This window comes from Coregonus clupeaformis, chromosome 31 (genome assembly GCF_020615455.1).
Source record: "Coregonus clupeaformis isolate EN_2021a chromosome 31, ASM2061545v1, whole genome shotgun sequence".
Lineage (NCBI taxonomy): Eukaryota > Metazoa > Chordata > Actinopteri > Salmoniformes > Salmonidae > Coregonus > Coregonus clupeaformis.
In genome coordinates this window covers 37,795,925-37,815,027 of record NC_059222.1, presented here as the reverse complement: position 1 = coordinate 37,815,027, position 19,103 = coordinate 37,795,925, and the positions used below count along the sequence as shown (strand labels likewise).

General features: G+C 40.4%; 1 protein-coding gene across 1 annotated transcript in view; it reads right to left on the bottom strand.

The window, feature by feature from the left end:
• Positions 1–19,103, bottom strand: part of LOC121548096 (CUB and sushi domain-containing protein 1-like) — a 442,651-nt gene that overhangs the window by 182,066 nt on the left and 241,482 nt on the right. Inside the window, exons 6-9 of the mRNA XM_045209890.1 lie at positions 12,699–12,811; positions 11,329–11,406; positions 1,826–1,907; positions 1,210–1,334 (exon numbers count right to left, since the gene is read on the bottom strand). Of these exons, the coding sequence (XP_045065825.1) occupies positions 1,210–1,334; positions 1,826–1,907; positions 11,329–11,406; positions 12,699–12,811 (398 nt within the window). The remainder of the gene's footprint in view (positions 1–1,209; positions 1,335–1,825; positions 1,908–11,328; positions 11,407–12,698; positions 12,812–19,103) is intronic.

The window sequence follows — 19,103 nt, the reverse complement described above, 5'->3', positions numbered from 1 at the left end:
TTAATGGCTTCTACCTGTTACTTAGCTCCGCATGGAAGGGGTGATGGTGGAGAGAGGTCTGGGGGCGAGGGGGTAGTAGAGTGTTATTCTTAAAGGGTTTACTGGGCGACGCTGTGACAAAAAGTGTCTGGATCGATCAGTACTCCCCAGGAATGGTGCTAAGAAATTGTCAAACATGGTTACTCTTTCCTTCTGGAAGGCTGACATACTGCCTCATTTCATTTTGATTAATGTCATCTGGAGGCCTGTGTCCTCTATGGCTTTGAAAGTTAGACCTCTGCAGATCTCACCTCAAGTGGACATTAGCTGCCTGTACACACCAATAATATAACTGTGAGGCGATCATCAGTTACCATCAGTATAGCCACAACTGTGTGGGTATAATTTACAGTTTGCTAGCACTTAACCTAACCTATATGGATTGCTTTAAATCTCCTGTGAAACAAAATAAAAAACATGTCATGCATGCTTCCCTAAAACACATGTCATGCTTCCCTAAAAAACATGTCATGCTTCCCTAAAAAACATGTAATGCGTCCCTAAATCTAAATGGATAGGCATTATTGATAAATAGTGCATTTAGCAAAAATATGAAAAGTAAACAAATGTTTCTGTTTTTGTACACAGTATGTGCTAGCAAAAGTTAACCATGCAGTCATAATAGTTTTGGAGTTACTGCTTCTCACAGATGGCTAACAACTACACGTCTCAATAAAGACATAAATAAGACGATTCAATGCTTTTAAATCAAGGGGTTTGAATCTTGAATAGCCTTTGTAAATTCCAGCTAAAACCATGGTAATATGAGGAATAGAGAACATTCAAGTAATTGACCTGGGTAGTAGGTAACAGTTAAATCCTCAAAATGCATTAATCTCTGTACTGTCGTGCCTCACCATTAAACACCTCACACCCTCCTCATCATTGGTGTGTGTGTCCCATCTCCCTTAACGAGATGTGACATTGTACATCTTAATTTGACTGGTTTCTCAAAGCAGGAAAATAATCCTGCAGCAACAGGAAATATGAATTATTATGTGAAATGTTTAAGTGGAAATTCAAACTTTAGAAGCCTTATTAAACATTGAATACACTACAAGTTTGGATTTCCAAATGCTCTGCCACACAGGGTGATCAAATTAAGAGAGCATATCTGTACCTACAGAAAGTGTTGGGATGGGAAAAGAGCCTGCCTGGGTTCACACTTACTGCGACAGATAGGCCTGTGGTCACTCCAGGCGGCCAGCGTCTCTGTCACTCTCTGGCAAGTGATGCTCTTTGATCCCTGAAGCACATAGCTGTCATCACAGGAAAACTGGATACTGGCTCCGACCCTGTGGGAGTTGGAGAAACAAATTACCGTCAGTGACCGACATGCCGCACAGAGCACGGCATCAACTACTAACTCCTCTATGCCTGTGACAGACTTCCTTCTGTCAAATCTGCAACAAGCAACATGGGATAAAACGTTTTCTCTTTACACCAGTAGATTGCTATGATGTGTTCCAAACAACCAAATGTAACTTTTTTTGGTCTGTGTACAAGTTCCCTCAATTTCTCAAATGTTTTAAATGTTTTATGGTGATAAGTACATCTGCCTCCTTAACAAACCAGTAATGACCCTTGTTGAATTAAGGCATCTTCTCTAAGAGGGTCTTATCACCTATTGTGCGGGTGTAATTTCAGTCACTACTGGTGATGGCATAGCAGTGGGGGTTTAAAAAGGCCTATTCCACACAGCAGGGCTCGCCTTGATTAAAGCTGTTCCACACAGTTCCCATTTCACTGAGGCCAAACCTGATAAGAGTGACGCAAAGGAACCCACTGAAAGTCTGAGCCCATCCTCTTCCCATTCTCTGGAATCCCAGGATCTGGACAAATGTCTGCTGCCATGCCCCCTTGGCTCACTACAGAAAGAGGATAAAGGTGGAATACAGAGTGGTGAGAAAAGAGGTACCAAACCTATTCAATTACTAGTGACAGATATCATAGAGGAATACCATGAAAGTGGTGCAACTCAAGTGCACTGTATAGTACGTGTAAGTCAAATGTTTTATTTATTTTTATCTAATAATCTAAGTAATGTGATAAGCTTGATTGTACAGTTTTCATGACTAGTTGATTCATTGACAGTACAAAATATACACACTGATGGTTAGAAAAAAGGTTAAGAGTTTGCTATGGGATTATACAGAGGCTCTGAGACTTTTAACAAAGGCCCATATTGATGCGCCATAACAAGTGCTGACAAGAATCGGAAAGGTATTATAGTAGAAACACAGGGACAGAAGCAAGAGACAATGGTGACAAACAGCACTCTCACAATCAGGGGATTAGAGCAATTAATCCTCCTTTCATGTTCTAACAAGCTCACGCGTCATTAGTCTCAATGAAAGAAAATGATTCCTCTATCGCTGCCATTAATTCAGAAGCCATGAATGAATACAAAGATGAGTCCACTTAAAGTTTCTGCATATTTAGATCATTGGCAGTAAAATTATCAATGAAAACTTTGTGAGACAATTTGGTTTAATAATGGCTTTCAGAATGGAAATTGCATTGATCATTGTGCGCTGTTGCACTAAAAACATTAATGTGAAGGAAGAAGTTAAAAGTCTCTAATGGCCACAACACAGACTGAAACAAATCATTACACCTAATCCCCCTCACAAAAGCGGTTCTTAACCTCAAGGGTCTTTTCCTGGTTAAATAAAGGTTGAATAAAAACATTACAAAAAAATAATCTTGCATCTAATTGTCCTGGACAATACCCTGGACACAACTTTTAGTGTATTCTATCCTGCAATATAATACACATTGCTTAATGTTAACATACACTGAGTGTACAAAACATTAGGAACATGACAGACTGACCAGTTGAAAGCTATGATCCCTTATTGATGTCACCTGTTAAATCCACTTCGATCAGTGTAGATGAAGGGGAAGAGACATGTTAAAGAATGATTTTTAAACCTTGAGACACTTGAGACATGGATTGTGTATGTGTGCCATTCAGAGGGTGAATGGGCAAGACAAAATATTTAAGTGCCTTTGAACGGGGTATGGTATTAGGTGCCAGATGCACCGGTTTGAGAGTGTGAAGAACTACAACGCTGCTGGGTTTTTCACGCTCAACAGTTTCCTGTGTGTATCAAGAATGGTCCACCACCCAAAGGACATCCAGCCAACTTGACACACTGTGGGAAGCATTGGAGTCAACATGGGCCAGCATCCCTGTGGAACGCTTTCGACACCTTGTAGAGCCCATGCCCTCAACGAACTGAGGCTTTTTTGAGGGCAAAATGGGGTGCAACTCAATATTAGGAAGGTGTTCTTCACGTTTTGTACACTCCGTGTATGTTAGCATATGCACAATAGCATATTTACGTAAGAAGGTAAGAAAATGGTCATACAATTTACAGAACAACAGTTGGATAGGTGCATTTATCAAAAGAATAATCCATTTTTATATTGAACTTGTTAATAAGCTTTGCTTAAAGAGAAATATCTGAACAGGTGGGTCAACAGCTATAGAACTAAAACAGCCTGTACAAGTAAATGTTTCATCATAACATTTGTATGGGTTGCATTCAGATATGAAATATGTATTTCCACCTTGTGATGACAGGAGCTTTAATGATTCACTGCTCGTGGCAATACAACGAAAACAAACCGTGAAAAGGTCATGCTTCATAACATATCCTCTTCCACCATTCCTGTGCCAGTGTGTGTCTGTGTTCTCACCTTCATTTCTGCATCATTCTGTCACATAACCTCAGTTTATTTACTGCCCCAGAACCACATTAGGTCAACTTACACATAACTGTAACTCGGTCACAAAAAGCTGGTGCAAAAGGCATTGTGAAAAAGAAAAGTGCCCCTTTTTCCATCCATTCCTTTTGATGTACTACACAGTAATCACAGACTACAGAATCCTTTCATACTGTAAACCATTTTTATGAGTGAACTCTCAATGTACAGTGTGGTATTGGTTTAAGTGACCATTACTTTCTATGAAAGATCAACATGCTACATGTGAGAAATCGTATATTGGAGGAAGCGTACAAATGTAGGATTATAATTTGAACCAGTATGCCACAGCAGGAAAATAATCCTGCAGCAACAGGAAATGTGAATTATTATGGTCATTTTTTGTTGGGGTTGATACATTTTCTGTTAGGGCAAATCAAGTCTGACATTTTAAAGTGGAAATTACAAACTTTAGAAGCCCTTTTAAACCTTGAATATACTATAAGAGTGTCAAATTAAGATCCTACATCTGTATAGTGTATTTGAGAATGTATTAACCGTATTCCATGAAACCCAGTGTAATAATAATGCTAAAATGTTCATTTCAAGCCAAGGTCAGAGAATGTGTTGATGGAGAGAGCGCTATGGACAGCCATTGCTATCCCTTTTGATCAACTGTCATGTCTTTCTGTTTGATGTTGTCTTCATATGTCACCTCCTGTGAATCCTGATATTAGTTAAAAAAGTTACACCATGCAATCAAAGCTTTTGTCCAGCTTACTGATGTGGTTTTTGCACCACCATTTCTGTTTCCTGTTCTGCCCAATGATAATCTTACTCCACTTTTCTGTGTTAGGACTATGGTTTGAAAATTCAAAGGGTCATGACTTTACTTTCATACTAGTTTTATTTCTCAAGTTAATAAAGATATTTTGTTGGTCAGCGTGTTTTTTAGCAGATAATTTATAGCAGGGAGAACTACAACAAAGCATCCACTCCTCTCACAGCCTCCCCACTTCGACTTCTCTAGACTACTGTTATAATCAATAATGAGGACCACATAGCTCACTTCTGCTGCGAAAGGTAAACTTTCCACTCCACCAACGGCCGCTGGACTACTATCATTCAAGATCCCCGGATTGACTTCTTTAAGATAAAAATGTGGGTACTGTCACCGATAACAAACTGAACTTTGCTGCACATACAGATACCAATTTGTAAAATCATTTTATTTTCTGAGAATTATTTCATTATAAATATAACTACAGTGACTATATTTTATAGATTTGTTCATCTGTTTTAACCTTTTCCATGGCTGCCTAGTTTGGGAATTTGAAGTAAACCCCAATACTTGGAACAGACTGAATATGCTTGTGATGGTATTCAGTAAGGTCATCATGATACAACAGACAGCTCTCAGAAAGATTCACCTACTAAAGTATCTACTACAGTATCTACAGTATTTTCTACAGTATCTACAGTATCTTCTACAGTATCTTCTACAGTATCTTCTACAGTATCTTCTACAGTATCTACTACAGTATATACAGTATCTTCTACAGTATTTAAAGTATCTTCTACAGCATCTACAGTATCTTCTACAGTATCTATGACAGTATATTCTACAGTATCTACAGTATCTACTATAGTATCTACAGTATATTCTACAGTATCTATGACAGTATATTCTACAGTATCTACAGTATCTTCCACATTATCTACAGTATCTTCTACAGTATCTACTACAATATCTACTACAGTCTCTACTCCAGGATCTACTACAATATTGACAGTATATTCTACAGTATCTACAGTATATACATTATCTTCTACAGTTTATACAGTATCTACTACAGTATCTACAGTGTCTACTACATTATCTACAGTATATACTACAGTATCTACAGTGTCTACTACAGTATCTACTGTATCTACTACAGGATCTACTACAGTATCTACATTATATTCTACAGTATCCACAGCATCTTCTACAGTATCTACAGTATCTACTACAGTATCTACAGTATCTTCTACAGTATCTATAGTATATACTACAGTATCTACAATGTCATCTACAGTATCTATAGTGTCTACAACAGTATCTACAGTATCTACTACAGTATATACTACAGTATCTAGAGTATCTACTACAGTATCTACTACAGTATCTACAGTTTCTACTGTATCTACTACAATATCTACAGTGTCTTCTACAGTATCTACAGTGTATACTACAGTATCTACATTATTTCCTGTTTCTACTACAGTATCTACTACAGTATATTCTACAGTATCTACAGTATTTACTGTATCTACTACAGTATCTACTACAGTATCTACTACAGTATAGTATACAGTCTCTACTATAGTATCTACAGTATGTACTACAGTATCTACAGTATATTCTAAAGTATCTACAGTATATTCTACAGTATCTACTAAAGTATCTACTACAGTATCTTAAGTATCTTCTACAGTATCTACTACAGTATCTACTATATTATCTACAGTACCTTCTACAGTATCTACAACAGTGTCTTCTACAGTATCTACAGTATCTACTACAGTATATTCTACAGTATCTACAGTATCTTCTACAGTATCTACAGTATCTACAGTATCTTCTACAGTATCTACTTCAATATCTACTACAGTATCTACTCCAGGACCTACTACAGTATTTACAGTATATTCTACAGTATCTACTGTATCTACTACAGGATCTACTACAGTATCTTCTCCAGTATCTACAGTCTATTCTACAGTATCTACAGTATCTTCTACAGTATCTACAGTATCTACTACAGCATCTAGTACATGATCTACTACAGTAGTTACAGTATATTCTACAGTATCTACAGTATCATCTACAGTATCTACAGTATCTTCTACAGTATATTCTACAGTATCTACAGTATATACTACAGTATCTATAGTGTCTACAACAGTATCTACAGTATCTACTACAGTATATCCTACAGTATCTAGAGTATCTACTACAGTATCTACTACAGTATCTACAGTTTCTACTGTATCTACTACAGTATCTACTACAATATATACTACAGTATATTCTACAGTATCTACTACAGTATCTACAGTTTCTACTGTATCTACTACAGTATCTACTACAATATATACTACAGTATATTCTACAGTATCTACTACAGTATCTACAGTATCTTCTACAGTAGATACTACAGTATCTTAAGTATGTTTTACAGTATATACTACAGTATCTACTACATTATCTACAGTATCTTATACATAATTGACAGTATCTTCTACAGTATCTACTACAGTATCTACAGTATCTACTACAGTATACAGTATCTACATGTATGTACTACAGTATGTACTACAGTATCTACAGTATATTATATAGTATCTACAGTGTCTACTACAGTTTCTACAGTATCTATTGTATCTACTACAGTATCTACATTGTCTACTACAGTATATTCTACAGTATCTTCTACAGTATCTACAGTTTCTACTACAGTATCTACTACAGTATATACTACATTATCTACAGTATTTACTACAGTATCTACTACAGTATGTACAGTATCTTCTATAGTATCTACAGTGTCTACTACAGTATCTACTACAGTATCTACTACAGTATATTCTACAGTATATTCTACAGTATCTACAATATCTACTACAGTATCTAGCATGTTATAGGTAAAGATAGTGACCAATGTAGCTTGAATACCAAACTTCTTCCTTCAGGCCTGAAGGTTTATACTACCCAATGTTAATCACAATAGAACAAAGAACTCTTTCATCCCACATGCAATCAATCTGCTAAACGTGTGCAGGTAGAGGTGCTTCTTTTGATCAGGATGTGCAGACCATCAAAAGAAAGGGTAATGAATGCCCACACACACTATTGTATTCTCCCGCAGTTAATTGCAAGGTTTTGACCAGAGGGTCTTCGTCAGGACTTCAACTTCAACCTGACAAAGACCTTCTGGTCGAAATGCTGCAATAAACTGTGGAAGCATTTATTTTTATTTCTCTTCTATATTATCTTGTTATCCTAAACATTGGATCTAGTCTAGTTTAAAACAGCTAGCAACCAATTGACAGAGGTGGGCAGCCAGTTTGGATCAGTATCAATTCATTCTTGGTCCAATGGGGAAACCCCTTTGATGGCAAACACAGGCTCCACACTGTGTAGGTGGTTGGAATTTTAATCCAGTGAAACATGTGAAGCGACCTTGGTGATCGATGTCAGACATCTTTCCTGCCATCAGCAAAATTGACAAAAAATCTGCCATTTCAATGAAGATGAGAATAATTCTGTCCAACTGAAATGTAGCTGCAGTAATTAGATGTCTTGGAGGACATTACGAGTAGGCTGGCTATACATCCGGGGTTTGGCCAGAGTGCATGATTTTACACCTCTGCTCCTTAAATGAGCACCATGGGATCTTTAATGACCGCAGTGAGTCAGGACCTGAGCTTAATCCCTCATCTAAAAGTGTCTGGCGATGGTGATAATATGCATATTCCTGTGTATGAATGACCACATCAATTCTGCCTTTGCAGAATTTAGAAAGCTTTAATGGCAGTTAAGAGTTACAAACTTAATAATTACCTGAGCCTATTGATGCTATTCAAGTATATAAAGAGGACTTTTTTCATACATTGCATTATGTTGCTCAGTTGACAAGGTTACACCAGCGTCACACAATAGTGTTTTTATAATTGCTATTTGTTTATCCATCCAGGATCTAATATCACCATATAATGTACCTAAAATGCTAATTCCAGATTAGGAATGGTGCCTCACTTTTGCAAAGTCAGCCATTTAGTAACACTAAGTGCAATAGAACATGCTTTATGAAGCATAGCATGGAACAAATTATTAATACAATTTAATGTGGTGTTAAAGAGGGGTTGTTTTCCCCATACCATTATAGATTGCATCAAGGGCATCTTCTTGGAAAACACATTATGGAAATTGTGCAAACATTAAACGCTAAGCAAACACTGCAAGTTGGATTATGGTATGTGTGTACATTTGGATGTGTGAAAATCATCATAATCAATTATGCACAGAATTATGTGTGATAGCTACTCATGTCTAACTTATAATCAAACATATTACCACTTAAAAAACTATTTATTTAAAAAAATACTATGACCTTAATTGTATAGAGACATTTCTTCCCTGGATACTAGCTGGGTTCTAAATGCATTTTGGGCCATCAGCCAGTGTGAATGAAAAAAATTAACTGTATTTCTTGTTACAGCGTTTCGATCAAAGGTGGTTATTTGTCAGGTCAAAGATATTGTATGTGCACATACATACAGATGTAGGATTGTAATTTGATCACCCACTTTTAAATTTCAGATGTGATTTTCCCTTGTGAAAAATCCCCTACAAAAATGTCCATTAATTAATAATATAATAATAACTCACATTTCCTGTTGCTGCAGGATTATTTTCCTGCTGTAGCAAACTGGCTCAAATGAAGATCCTACATCTTTATCCATACATTTTACAATTTAGTAATTTAGCAGAAGCTCTTATCCAGAGCGACTTTACAGTTAGTGAGAGCATACATTTTTTTTTTTTCATACTGGCCCCCCGTGGGAATCGAACCCACAACCATGGCGTTGCAAGCGCCATGCTCCACCAATTGAGCTACACAGGGCCACAACACAGCTGGAACCACCTGAACACCATGCATACGTCAGACTGGGTAGATTTAGTGGATTTAGTATATGATAAATCTGGCAGATAAAATCTGTTAGGGGGCATTTAAATATAACCATGTGTAGTATACCCCATGGGTAATGAATAGCAATCGTGCAATAGAATTATGCACATACACTACCAGTTTGAGATTCTTCAAATAGCCACCCTTTGCCTTAATGACAGCTTTGCACAGTCTTGGCATTCTCTCAACCTGCTTCATGAGGTAGTCACCTCAAATGCATTTCAATTAACAGGTGTGCCTTCTTAAAAGTTAATTTGTAGAATTTATTTCCATCTTAATGCATTTGAGCCAATCAGTTGTGTTGTGACAAGGTGGGGGGGGGTATACAGAAGATAGCCCTATTTAGTAAAAGACCAAGTCCATATTATGGCAAGAACAGCTCAAATAAGCAAAGAGAAACGACAGTCCATCATTACTTTAAGACTTGAAGGTCAGTCAAGCCGGAAAATTTCAAGAACTTTTAGAGTTTCTTCAAGTGCAGTCGCAAAAACCATCAAGCGCTTTGATGAAACTGGCTCTCATGAGGACCGCCACAGGAATGGAAGACCCAGAGCTACCTCTGCAGAGGAGAAGTTCATTAGAGTTACCAGCCTCAGAAATTGCAGCCCAAATAAATGATCCACGGAGTTCAAGTAACATACACATCTCAACATCAACTGTTCAGAGGGGACTGTGTGAATCAGGCCTTCATGGTCGAATTGCTGCAAAGAAACCACTACCAAAGGACACCGATAAGAAGAATAGACCTGCTTGGGCCAAGAAACACAAGCAATGGTCCAAATTTGAGATTTTTGGTTCCAATCACTGTGTCTTGATGAGACGCGGTGTGGGTGAATGGACGATCTCCGCATGCGTATTTCCCACCGTAAAGCATGGAGGAGGAGGTGTTATGGTGTGGGGTTGCTTTGCTGGTGACACTATCAGTGATATATTTAGAATTAACCAGCATGAGTACCACAGCATTCTGCAGCGATACGCCATCCCATCTGGTTTGGACTTAGTGGGACTATCATTTGTTTTTCAACAGGACAATGACCCAACACACCTCCAGGCTGTGTAAGGGCTATTTGACCAAGAAGGAAAGTGATAGAGTGCAGCATCAGATGACCTGGCCTCCACAATCCACTGACCTCAACCCAATTGAGATGGTTTGGGATGAGTCGGACGGCAGAGTAAAGGAAAAGCAGCCAACAAGTGCTCAGCATATGTGGGAACTCCTTCAAGACGGTTGGAAAAGCATTCCAGGTGAAGCTGGTTGAGAGAATGCCAAGATTGTGCAAAGCTGTCATCAAGGTAAAGGGTAGCTATTTGAAGAATCTCAAATATAAAACACTTTTTTGGTTACTACATGATTCCATATGTGTTATTTCATAGTTTTGATGTCTTTACTATTATTCTACAATGTAAAAAATAGTAAAAATAAAGAAAAACCCTTGAATGAGTAGCTGTGTCCAAACCTTTGACTGGTACTGTATTTACATTGATCATATAACTATCAATGGACCCATACAGATGGCATGAATTATTACACAAAGTGGGCTTGTCCAATGTGGAGATCCGGAGGATGAAAATCACTCAGTTTGACTTAACTTTGTAAGAAAACCTACTTCGTTTGACTCTGTAGCTGCTGCTTCAGCTACAGCTAATGGGGATCCGAATAAAATACTAAATACCACATCCTAAAATACTTATCGTAATTTAAAATGCTTATCGTAACTGTACATTTCTGGACTGTTTTGGACTGCCTGGGGAAAGACAACACTATTTAAGATATACTTGGTTTTATGATTACAACCGTAATGTGGGTAAAAACTGCACCTCATGAGCATAAGACAGTACTTACAAACAGCATTTTTGTGGTTTGTGTCTTTGCTTGGAAGCATTTTCACCCCTCTGGACTTCAGTTCAATGGCCTTTTTCACTGTTGGAGAGAGAATATACTGCATATTATAATCCATTTATGTAATTAGCATATATTATATATTAGTATTATATTAATTAGCAAAACACCCTAAGAGCAAAGGCTGAAAGAAAATCTGTGTCACAACGTGCAAACACTTCTGTGAGATTCCTTGATATGCAAGCAGCTTCCCCCTCTCTCTCTCTGTCCCTCCCTGCCTCCCCAAAATCCTTTGAAGCTGGGGTTCACAAGCAGAGATGTCAAGCTGTCCTCCAGGTGAATGCAAAGGGCCAGGATGGTGCCAATGTGCCCAGGCTTCTGTGCTCTTATTGGGGCCGTTTGGCATTTATTGGGAAGACTCATGTACTGAAGGCAGCTCTGCAGGGTCGTCACTAGCTGGCACAGCCACAAAGTTATAAAATCAGATTTTAAACCTGACCCTAAACTTAACCGCACTGATAACCTTATACCTAACCCTAACCTTAAATGAAGACCAAAAAAGCAAATGTTTGTTTTCATGATTTTTTATGATATATAGCCATTTTTGACTTTGCAGCTGGCCCATCTAGTGGAAATTGCTCAGCTCTGCCTCCAGGACAAGATTCATCCCAATAAACGTCAACCAGCCTTATTGAGGCTGTGCTATTTAGTCTTTATGGATCAGTACATCCAAGGCACAGGAGTCCTTTGTTGTGCAGGGCAACGGAGGGCCAGCTTGAATAGTGGTGGACACACAGTCACCTAGCACCATTGGGCTCAGTTCCCAGCAGGCAGTGCACTGGATGCGTAGCCTGCATTTGTGTCTGCCGGAGCCAATTTGGATTTGGATACAATCTAATCTGGTAATTATGTCATGCAGGGAAGCTAATTAAACCCTGAGAAAGCTGAAATAGGTTCAGTGTGAGATATCCTCTCTCCAATATGACTTCATCGCCTCGCCAGGTATTAATAAAAGGAGTTTTGTAATTTTACCGGAAAATACACACAATGCAAAATAATAGGAATATAATGTGCAGAATGGGTTTAGTTTCCGAACTCTCTTTTAGTCAGAAGTATCTTGGGCTACACTTAGTGACTAAGCCTGGAGGACCTCAAGCCTTGTTGAACTTCGTCAAAAGAAACCAGAGAATTAGCTATGCATATACCTGCGAACCGTGTGCTGGCAGAATCCAGGCCAGGCCAAGATGTCATGTTTAGCTGAGCTCTGGCAGAGCATGCCAAGTGATGTGGTAAAAGAACTCACTGCCAAGTGCACTGACGACTGCCTGCAATGGGAGGGGATCTCTCCCAGCCCTCTGACACTGACCCCTTACCTTGGTACTGGGCACTAAATCCTTTCCGCCGATGGTTGCTGTCGGATGTGAAATGCAGCCGTAGCCAGTTCTTGCTGCTGATGACGGGGGAAGGTAGATTCATACCGGTCAGCCTGGAAGAAAATAAGATTCTAATTTCAACCAAGTGACCCAACACCTCCATCAAAAGGACACTCAAAAGGGAATACATGGGCCGCTGTTAGTAACAATGGAACATCTGCACTGCATGACTTCAGGAATCATTACACAGAGTTTTAAAAACAAATACAAATAAAGGCATTTTAATTAATTATATGAAGAGGGCCTTGGTCCTCTTTTCTTTTGATGACCAATTTACCCCTTTTACCAAAGAGCACCTTCTGACTATCTAAATCTACTATTCTTTTTTTGTATAAGAACATTTTCGTTGTAAAATCACACACATTGTTTACTCTAGCCTGATTGTTTCTAGCCTGAGTTATACAATGCCATACTCAATTCAACAGCAGTTTGTTTTATATTTTGAAGGGTTAACTTTGCTGCTCTAGCCCATTTACTTCACAGATGCCTTGAGTAATCATCACACATTTTGATATATTTTCAGAATGGCTATATTGCTCCATTCCGCTGGTTTAAATGGTTTAGGAAAGGTAAAACAACAAGCTAATTGCATATCCCACGGCGTGCAACCATGTGCATGAACTTTGTGTGTCTGGTTTGTGTTTGCAAGCATGGATGCTCAAATTGGAGGATGAAGAACCCTGGAGGATGAAGAACCCTGGAGGATGAAGAACCCTGGAGTATGAAGAACCCTGGAGTACATTTACATTTTACATTTTAGTCATTTAGCAGACGCTCTTATCCAGAGCGACTTACAGTTAGTGAATACATATTATTTATTTTTTTATACTGGCCCCCCGTGGGAATCGAACCCACAACCCTGGCGTTGCAAACACCATGCTCTATCAACTGAGCTACATCCCTGCCGGCCATTCCCTCCCCTACCCTGGACGACGCTGGGCCAATTGTGCGCCGCCCATGAGTCTCCCGGTCGCGGCCGGCTGCGACAGAGCCTGGAGTATGAAGAACCCTGGAGGATGAAGAACCCTGGAGTATGAAGAACCCTGGAGTATGAAGAACCCTGGAGTATGAAGAACCCTGGAGTATGAAGAACCCTGGAGTATGAAGAACCCTGGAGTATGCATTATAAATCTGGGGTCTAGTTGTTTTATTTTATTTTCAATTTCTCTGAGTAATTGTATTAGTATAAAATAATATAATTTTCACATTTGTTGAGCATACAATATAGCTGGGTATTTGTATTATTTATTTGATAGTCTTTTTAGCTAATCTTTATCAAGGGTGCCAATAATTTGGGAGGTGACAGTACAGTTATCATTCAAATCAATCTTTACCGACATGCTGTGCTATCTGTATTTCCTGATCATAATGAAGTCTTTATGGGAAGCAATTTAGGTAAAGTACCTCAGACCATGGACACATCATGATTGTTCCACCAACGCCTCAGGCATTTTAGTTACACAAGTCCAGTTCAATCTCTGTTTATTTCAATAGCCTCCCAGCAACTGAAACCAATACCTGTTGATTAGCCAACTCTTAAATCTTCACAAACAGTACTAAAAACACAGTGGTTATTTCAAGTACAGCAGCACATTTCCTTTTAATTCTTGCTCCTTTTCCTTGTGCCTTGTATTGGGAAGACCTTTTGCCTTATTTCTGCTCAAACTACCTCTTCCTCTCAGCCTAGTTTTCACACTCCAATGAGCAACACTGTTAAAAAGAAATGGAGAAAACCCAAACAACACTCAGCATTAATTGCTATTTGCTCACTGTCCTGTGCCAATTCCGGCTGGACCTTCAATCCTAGCCAATGCAAGGGAGGTTTTGTAAGAATGAAATGTGTGATCTATCTATTCTAAAATGATAGAAAATTGTCTTTTATCTTGTAAGTAAATCCTTGTTTGTCAATCTATTTTACATTATAAGGGGGCGGGGGTTGGGCAATAGTTTATAATGGCTTTATAACCTTATGATTTAATTGAGTAGTGGTAGTTATGAGATCATGATGTTCAGAAAAACCAATGTGATTCATTAATACAGTAGCAAAGTGGGTGCAAAACTTCAAAGAAAATTAGTTTTTATTTTATGCAGTAGGTATTATATAATTAGTTCAGCTTTGAGAACAGAATGTCTGAAAGGTCATGAGGACAAGCATATCTGCACTGATGACTTTTACTAGTATGTGAAGACAATGGAGAGCCTTCCACGCACATTCTACACATCGTCATATGACAAAATCCCCTAGGATGAACTATAATAACGTTTTGATCACACTTCAAGGCACAACACTTTCTCAACAGTTGGACACTACACTCTTGGAAAAAAGGGTTCTTCAGAGGGTTCTTCTATGGGGACAGCCGAAGAACCCTTTTAGATTCTAGATAGGACCTTTTTTTCTAAGAGTGTACCTCACAATGGTTGTGCAAAACTTACTGTCCATACACATTAATCAAAAATATCCGTTGTCACACATGAGATGTGTCAAATGCATTCAACATCTATTATTCTGCCTTAGAGTTTATAAGACCTCTATCACCTTCAAAACCTCTCACAATAACATGATTGGCATGACAGCTGCCAAATAGAGCCATACATAGAGGGAGTTGGGTCATTGTAGCTTCTGTCAAATATGTTTCTGATGATCATATCCCAATCTGAACTTAATTGGTTAAAAGGTGCGATGTGACCTAATTTGTCGCCATGGAAGCACTTGACACATCTCTTTCATATCCATTGCTAAGTGACTAATGATGCTTCATGGACACTATTGATACACATACTGTATTATGTGCTGTGTAATTTAAAGTGGAACTGACAGTGTTTGAACTACTTTGCAGATATGAAACAAACAGACAATCATAATATCAGTCAAAAATATAAAATACCACTTTATGCTACAAAACCAACTTTATAAGAGGTTTTAAAAATAGGTTTTAAAAAACATTGTTTGCTGCCTCCATTCAGGATGCACTGTATAAGTTTCAATTACTCAATATTTTGGACAAAAACTGACAAATGTAACTAAGGCTGGGAATGTCAGTACAATCAAACTAGCAAGGACAATGGTCACAAGTCAGTCATAACGTGGCTAATAGGCTAGCGTATCTATTTAGGTAGCAAGCTAAAATCACAGAGCCTAACGTTAGCTAGATAGCTAGCTAGCTAGCTGCTGGGAGGATGTTATTTCATTGGAAGAGTGGGTGGGTGACTGACTTTTCCCCCTCAAATCGTTTTTCGGTGGCTACATAGCTAGAGATACAGGTGTCATTTGGTTAGCTAGCAACAAAAATGTGAATCGCTTTGCTTAGCTATGCTGAACTTCAACGACTGTTATCCAGTTAGCATATCTCTTGCATTCGCAAATTCACTCTGGCTATCCACCCCGATTTCAGAGCACTCTCATCTGAGTGTGCCAGAGGGCAGAATAACTGATGAATTTATGAATGCTGAATATGACCGGTGTCAGTAAATGTAGGCAAAAAAGGTCATAGTTAGTTACGAACGCTCTAGACAACATGTAAACAGCCTAACCAGTTCTGTTAGGGCGAGTAAAATGGTCAGAGTGAGGTGTTCTCTCATTTGTGTTTGGAAGTAGCTAGCTAACAAGCTAGCCAACTTTAGCCTGTTAGCTTGGGTGCTTGGTTGGAACAAGCATGCATTGGCAGGCAAGCTGCAGAAGGACGAGCAGGCTACAATTTCCCATCGTTTATCAGTGCAATTTTGATGGCCAACTAGCTGAAAAAAATTGAGAGGGTTTATCTAATGTTCCTTCGTTAGATTCTAGCTCATAATGCTCTGGCTAGCATTAGTTGTTGATCTTGTTGTTGTTGAAGTGCATATAGGGAAAGATAGCCTACCTTTTTATTGTTGTTTGATCAATAGGACTGTAAAGTTCCCAAATGTAAGAGAACTCCCGTGGTATTTACATATTTGCAGAAATCCATTCAGGTGCATTTTGTGGCTTTTGCCGAATGCGTTCTAATGATCTAAAGTCTCACTGTTGCAACTGCCTGTGAAAACACAGTCCAGTTCAAAGTGAATGATGACAGGCCTGTGTGGCAAATGGCTTGTTTGCATAAAGACCAAATGTAGCTCTGATTGGCTAACTGTAACTCCGGTCTTGGACGAGACAGATGTTTTCATTAGGTTTTATTTACTGCAGTGTCTATTAATTGTCCAAATGCACTGCCACTTTCCCACTCTGTATTTATATAGAATTTTCACAAATGCCTGTCACACCCTGGTTCGGGGACTCATTATGTTGAACCAGGGTGTGTTCATTCTATGTTTTCGGTTTCTCTGGTGGGTGTTCTAGGTGGTTTATTTTCTATGTTTGCCGGTGTGACTCCCAATCAGAGGCAAACGAGTGTCAGCTGTCGGCTGTTTGTCTCTGATTGGGAGCCATATTTAATCTATCTGTTTTCCTTTCGGGTTGTGGGATTTTGTTCGTGTGTGTGCGTGTTGTACACTAGACGTCACGCTTTCGTTGTTTATTGTTTTTGTTGTTGTGAGCATTTAATTAAAATCATCATGTTCACTCCCAACGCTGCGCTTTGGTCCTATTTCATAGACGGACGTGACAGAAAATCCCACCAAGACCAGACCAAGCAGCGTGTCGAAGAGCCATCGCGAATAAAGCTCCGTGGCAGCTTCGATTGGGTCAAGCCCATGGAGGAGCTGAGTGAAGAGGGTTGGAGACAGAGGAGCGAGAGATGGGAGAGAATGTTGGAGGCCTGGGAAGACCCCCAGAAAATTTTTAGGGGGGCTCACGACGTGGACGACGGGGCAGCAGGAGGCCGCGATGGAGCGGTCCAGCGGGTGTGAAGAGGAGGCCGCCAGGTTAAGGGGGCCACTGGTCACAGAGGAGAGGGATAGTGTGGAGGCACGGCGAGAGGTACTGGGGTGTGTGTCCAGTCCGGTCCGGCCCGTTCCTGATCTCTGCGTAGGGCCAGTGGTGTGTGTCTCCAGTACGGGCCGGCCTGTTCCTGTTCCTCGCATCGTGCCGGTGGTGCGCGTCGCCAGCCCGGTCCGGCCTGTTCCGGCCACTCGCACCAAGGATACGGTGCGCGTCGCCAGCCCGACCCGGCCTGTTCCGGCCACTCGCACCAGGGATACGGTGCGCGTCGCCAGCCCGACCCGGCCTGTTCCGGCCACTCGCACCAGGGATACGGTGCGCGTCGCCAGCCCGACTCGGCCTGTTCCGGCCACTCGCACCAGGGATACGGTGCGCGTCGCCAGCCCGACCCGGCCTGTTCCGGCCACTCGCACCAAGGATACGGTGCGCGTCGCCAGCCCGACCCGGCCTGTTCCGGCCACTCGCACCAGGGATACGGTGCGCGTCGCCAGCCCAGTCCGGCCCATCCAAGCTTCCCGCACCAAGTCTGTGGTGCGTCTCGTCAGCCCTGTCCGGCTCGTCCCTGCTCTCCGCACCAAGTCAGTGGTGTGCGTCGCCAGCCCATTCCGGTCCATTCCTGCTCCACGCACCAAGCCAGGGGCGCGTGTCGTCAGTCCGGCTCCGGCCAGCGGGGCTAGACAGGACCAGGAGTACTTTGGGGGTTGGAGAGGGAGTGGGGATCAAGCCCGAGCCGGAGCCGCCGCCGAGGAAGAATGCCCACCCAGCCCTCCCCTGTTTTGCTCGTATTTAGGCGCGGTCACAGTCCGCGCCTTTAGGGGGGGGTACTGTCACACCCTGGTTCGGGGACTCATTATGTTGAACCAGGGTGTGTTCATTCTATGTTTTCGGTTTCTCTGGTGGGTGTTCTAGGTGGTTTATTTTCTATGTTTGCCGGTGTGACTCCCAATCAGAGGCAAACGAGTGTCAGCTGTCGGCTGTTTGTCTCTGATTGGGAGCCATATTTAATCTATCTGTTTTCCTTTCGGGTTGTGGGATTTTGTTCGTGTGTGTGCGTGTTGTACACTAGACGTCACGCTTTCGTTGTTTATTGTTTTTGTTGTTGTGAGCATTTAATTAAAATCATCATGTTCACTCCCAACGCTGCGCTTTGGTCCTATTTCATAGACGGACGTGACAATGCCTTAGTATACGTAATTCCCAAACATTCTAATAATTTAGGAAACTGTGAAAATGACCATATCTAAGTGCTCGCAAGTCAGAAAATGTAAAAATAAAAGTGTCATATTCTTCCTTGGGGTGTATATGAACAGATTGTTATAAGATTTAATGTTGCTAAAATGCTGTTAGTTCCACTTTAAGCAAGCTTTTGAAACTTCTGAAAATACCCTCTTGAAGCGAATATGCCATTTGGGTGACATCAACATTGATTTTAACAGCTCAAGTCGAAAATATCCCTTGTGCTGACGGCGTCTCAGGGAGAGTTGGGATAT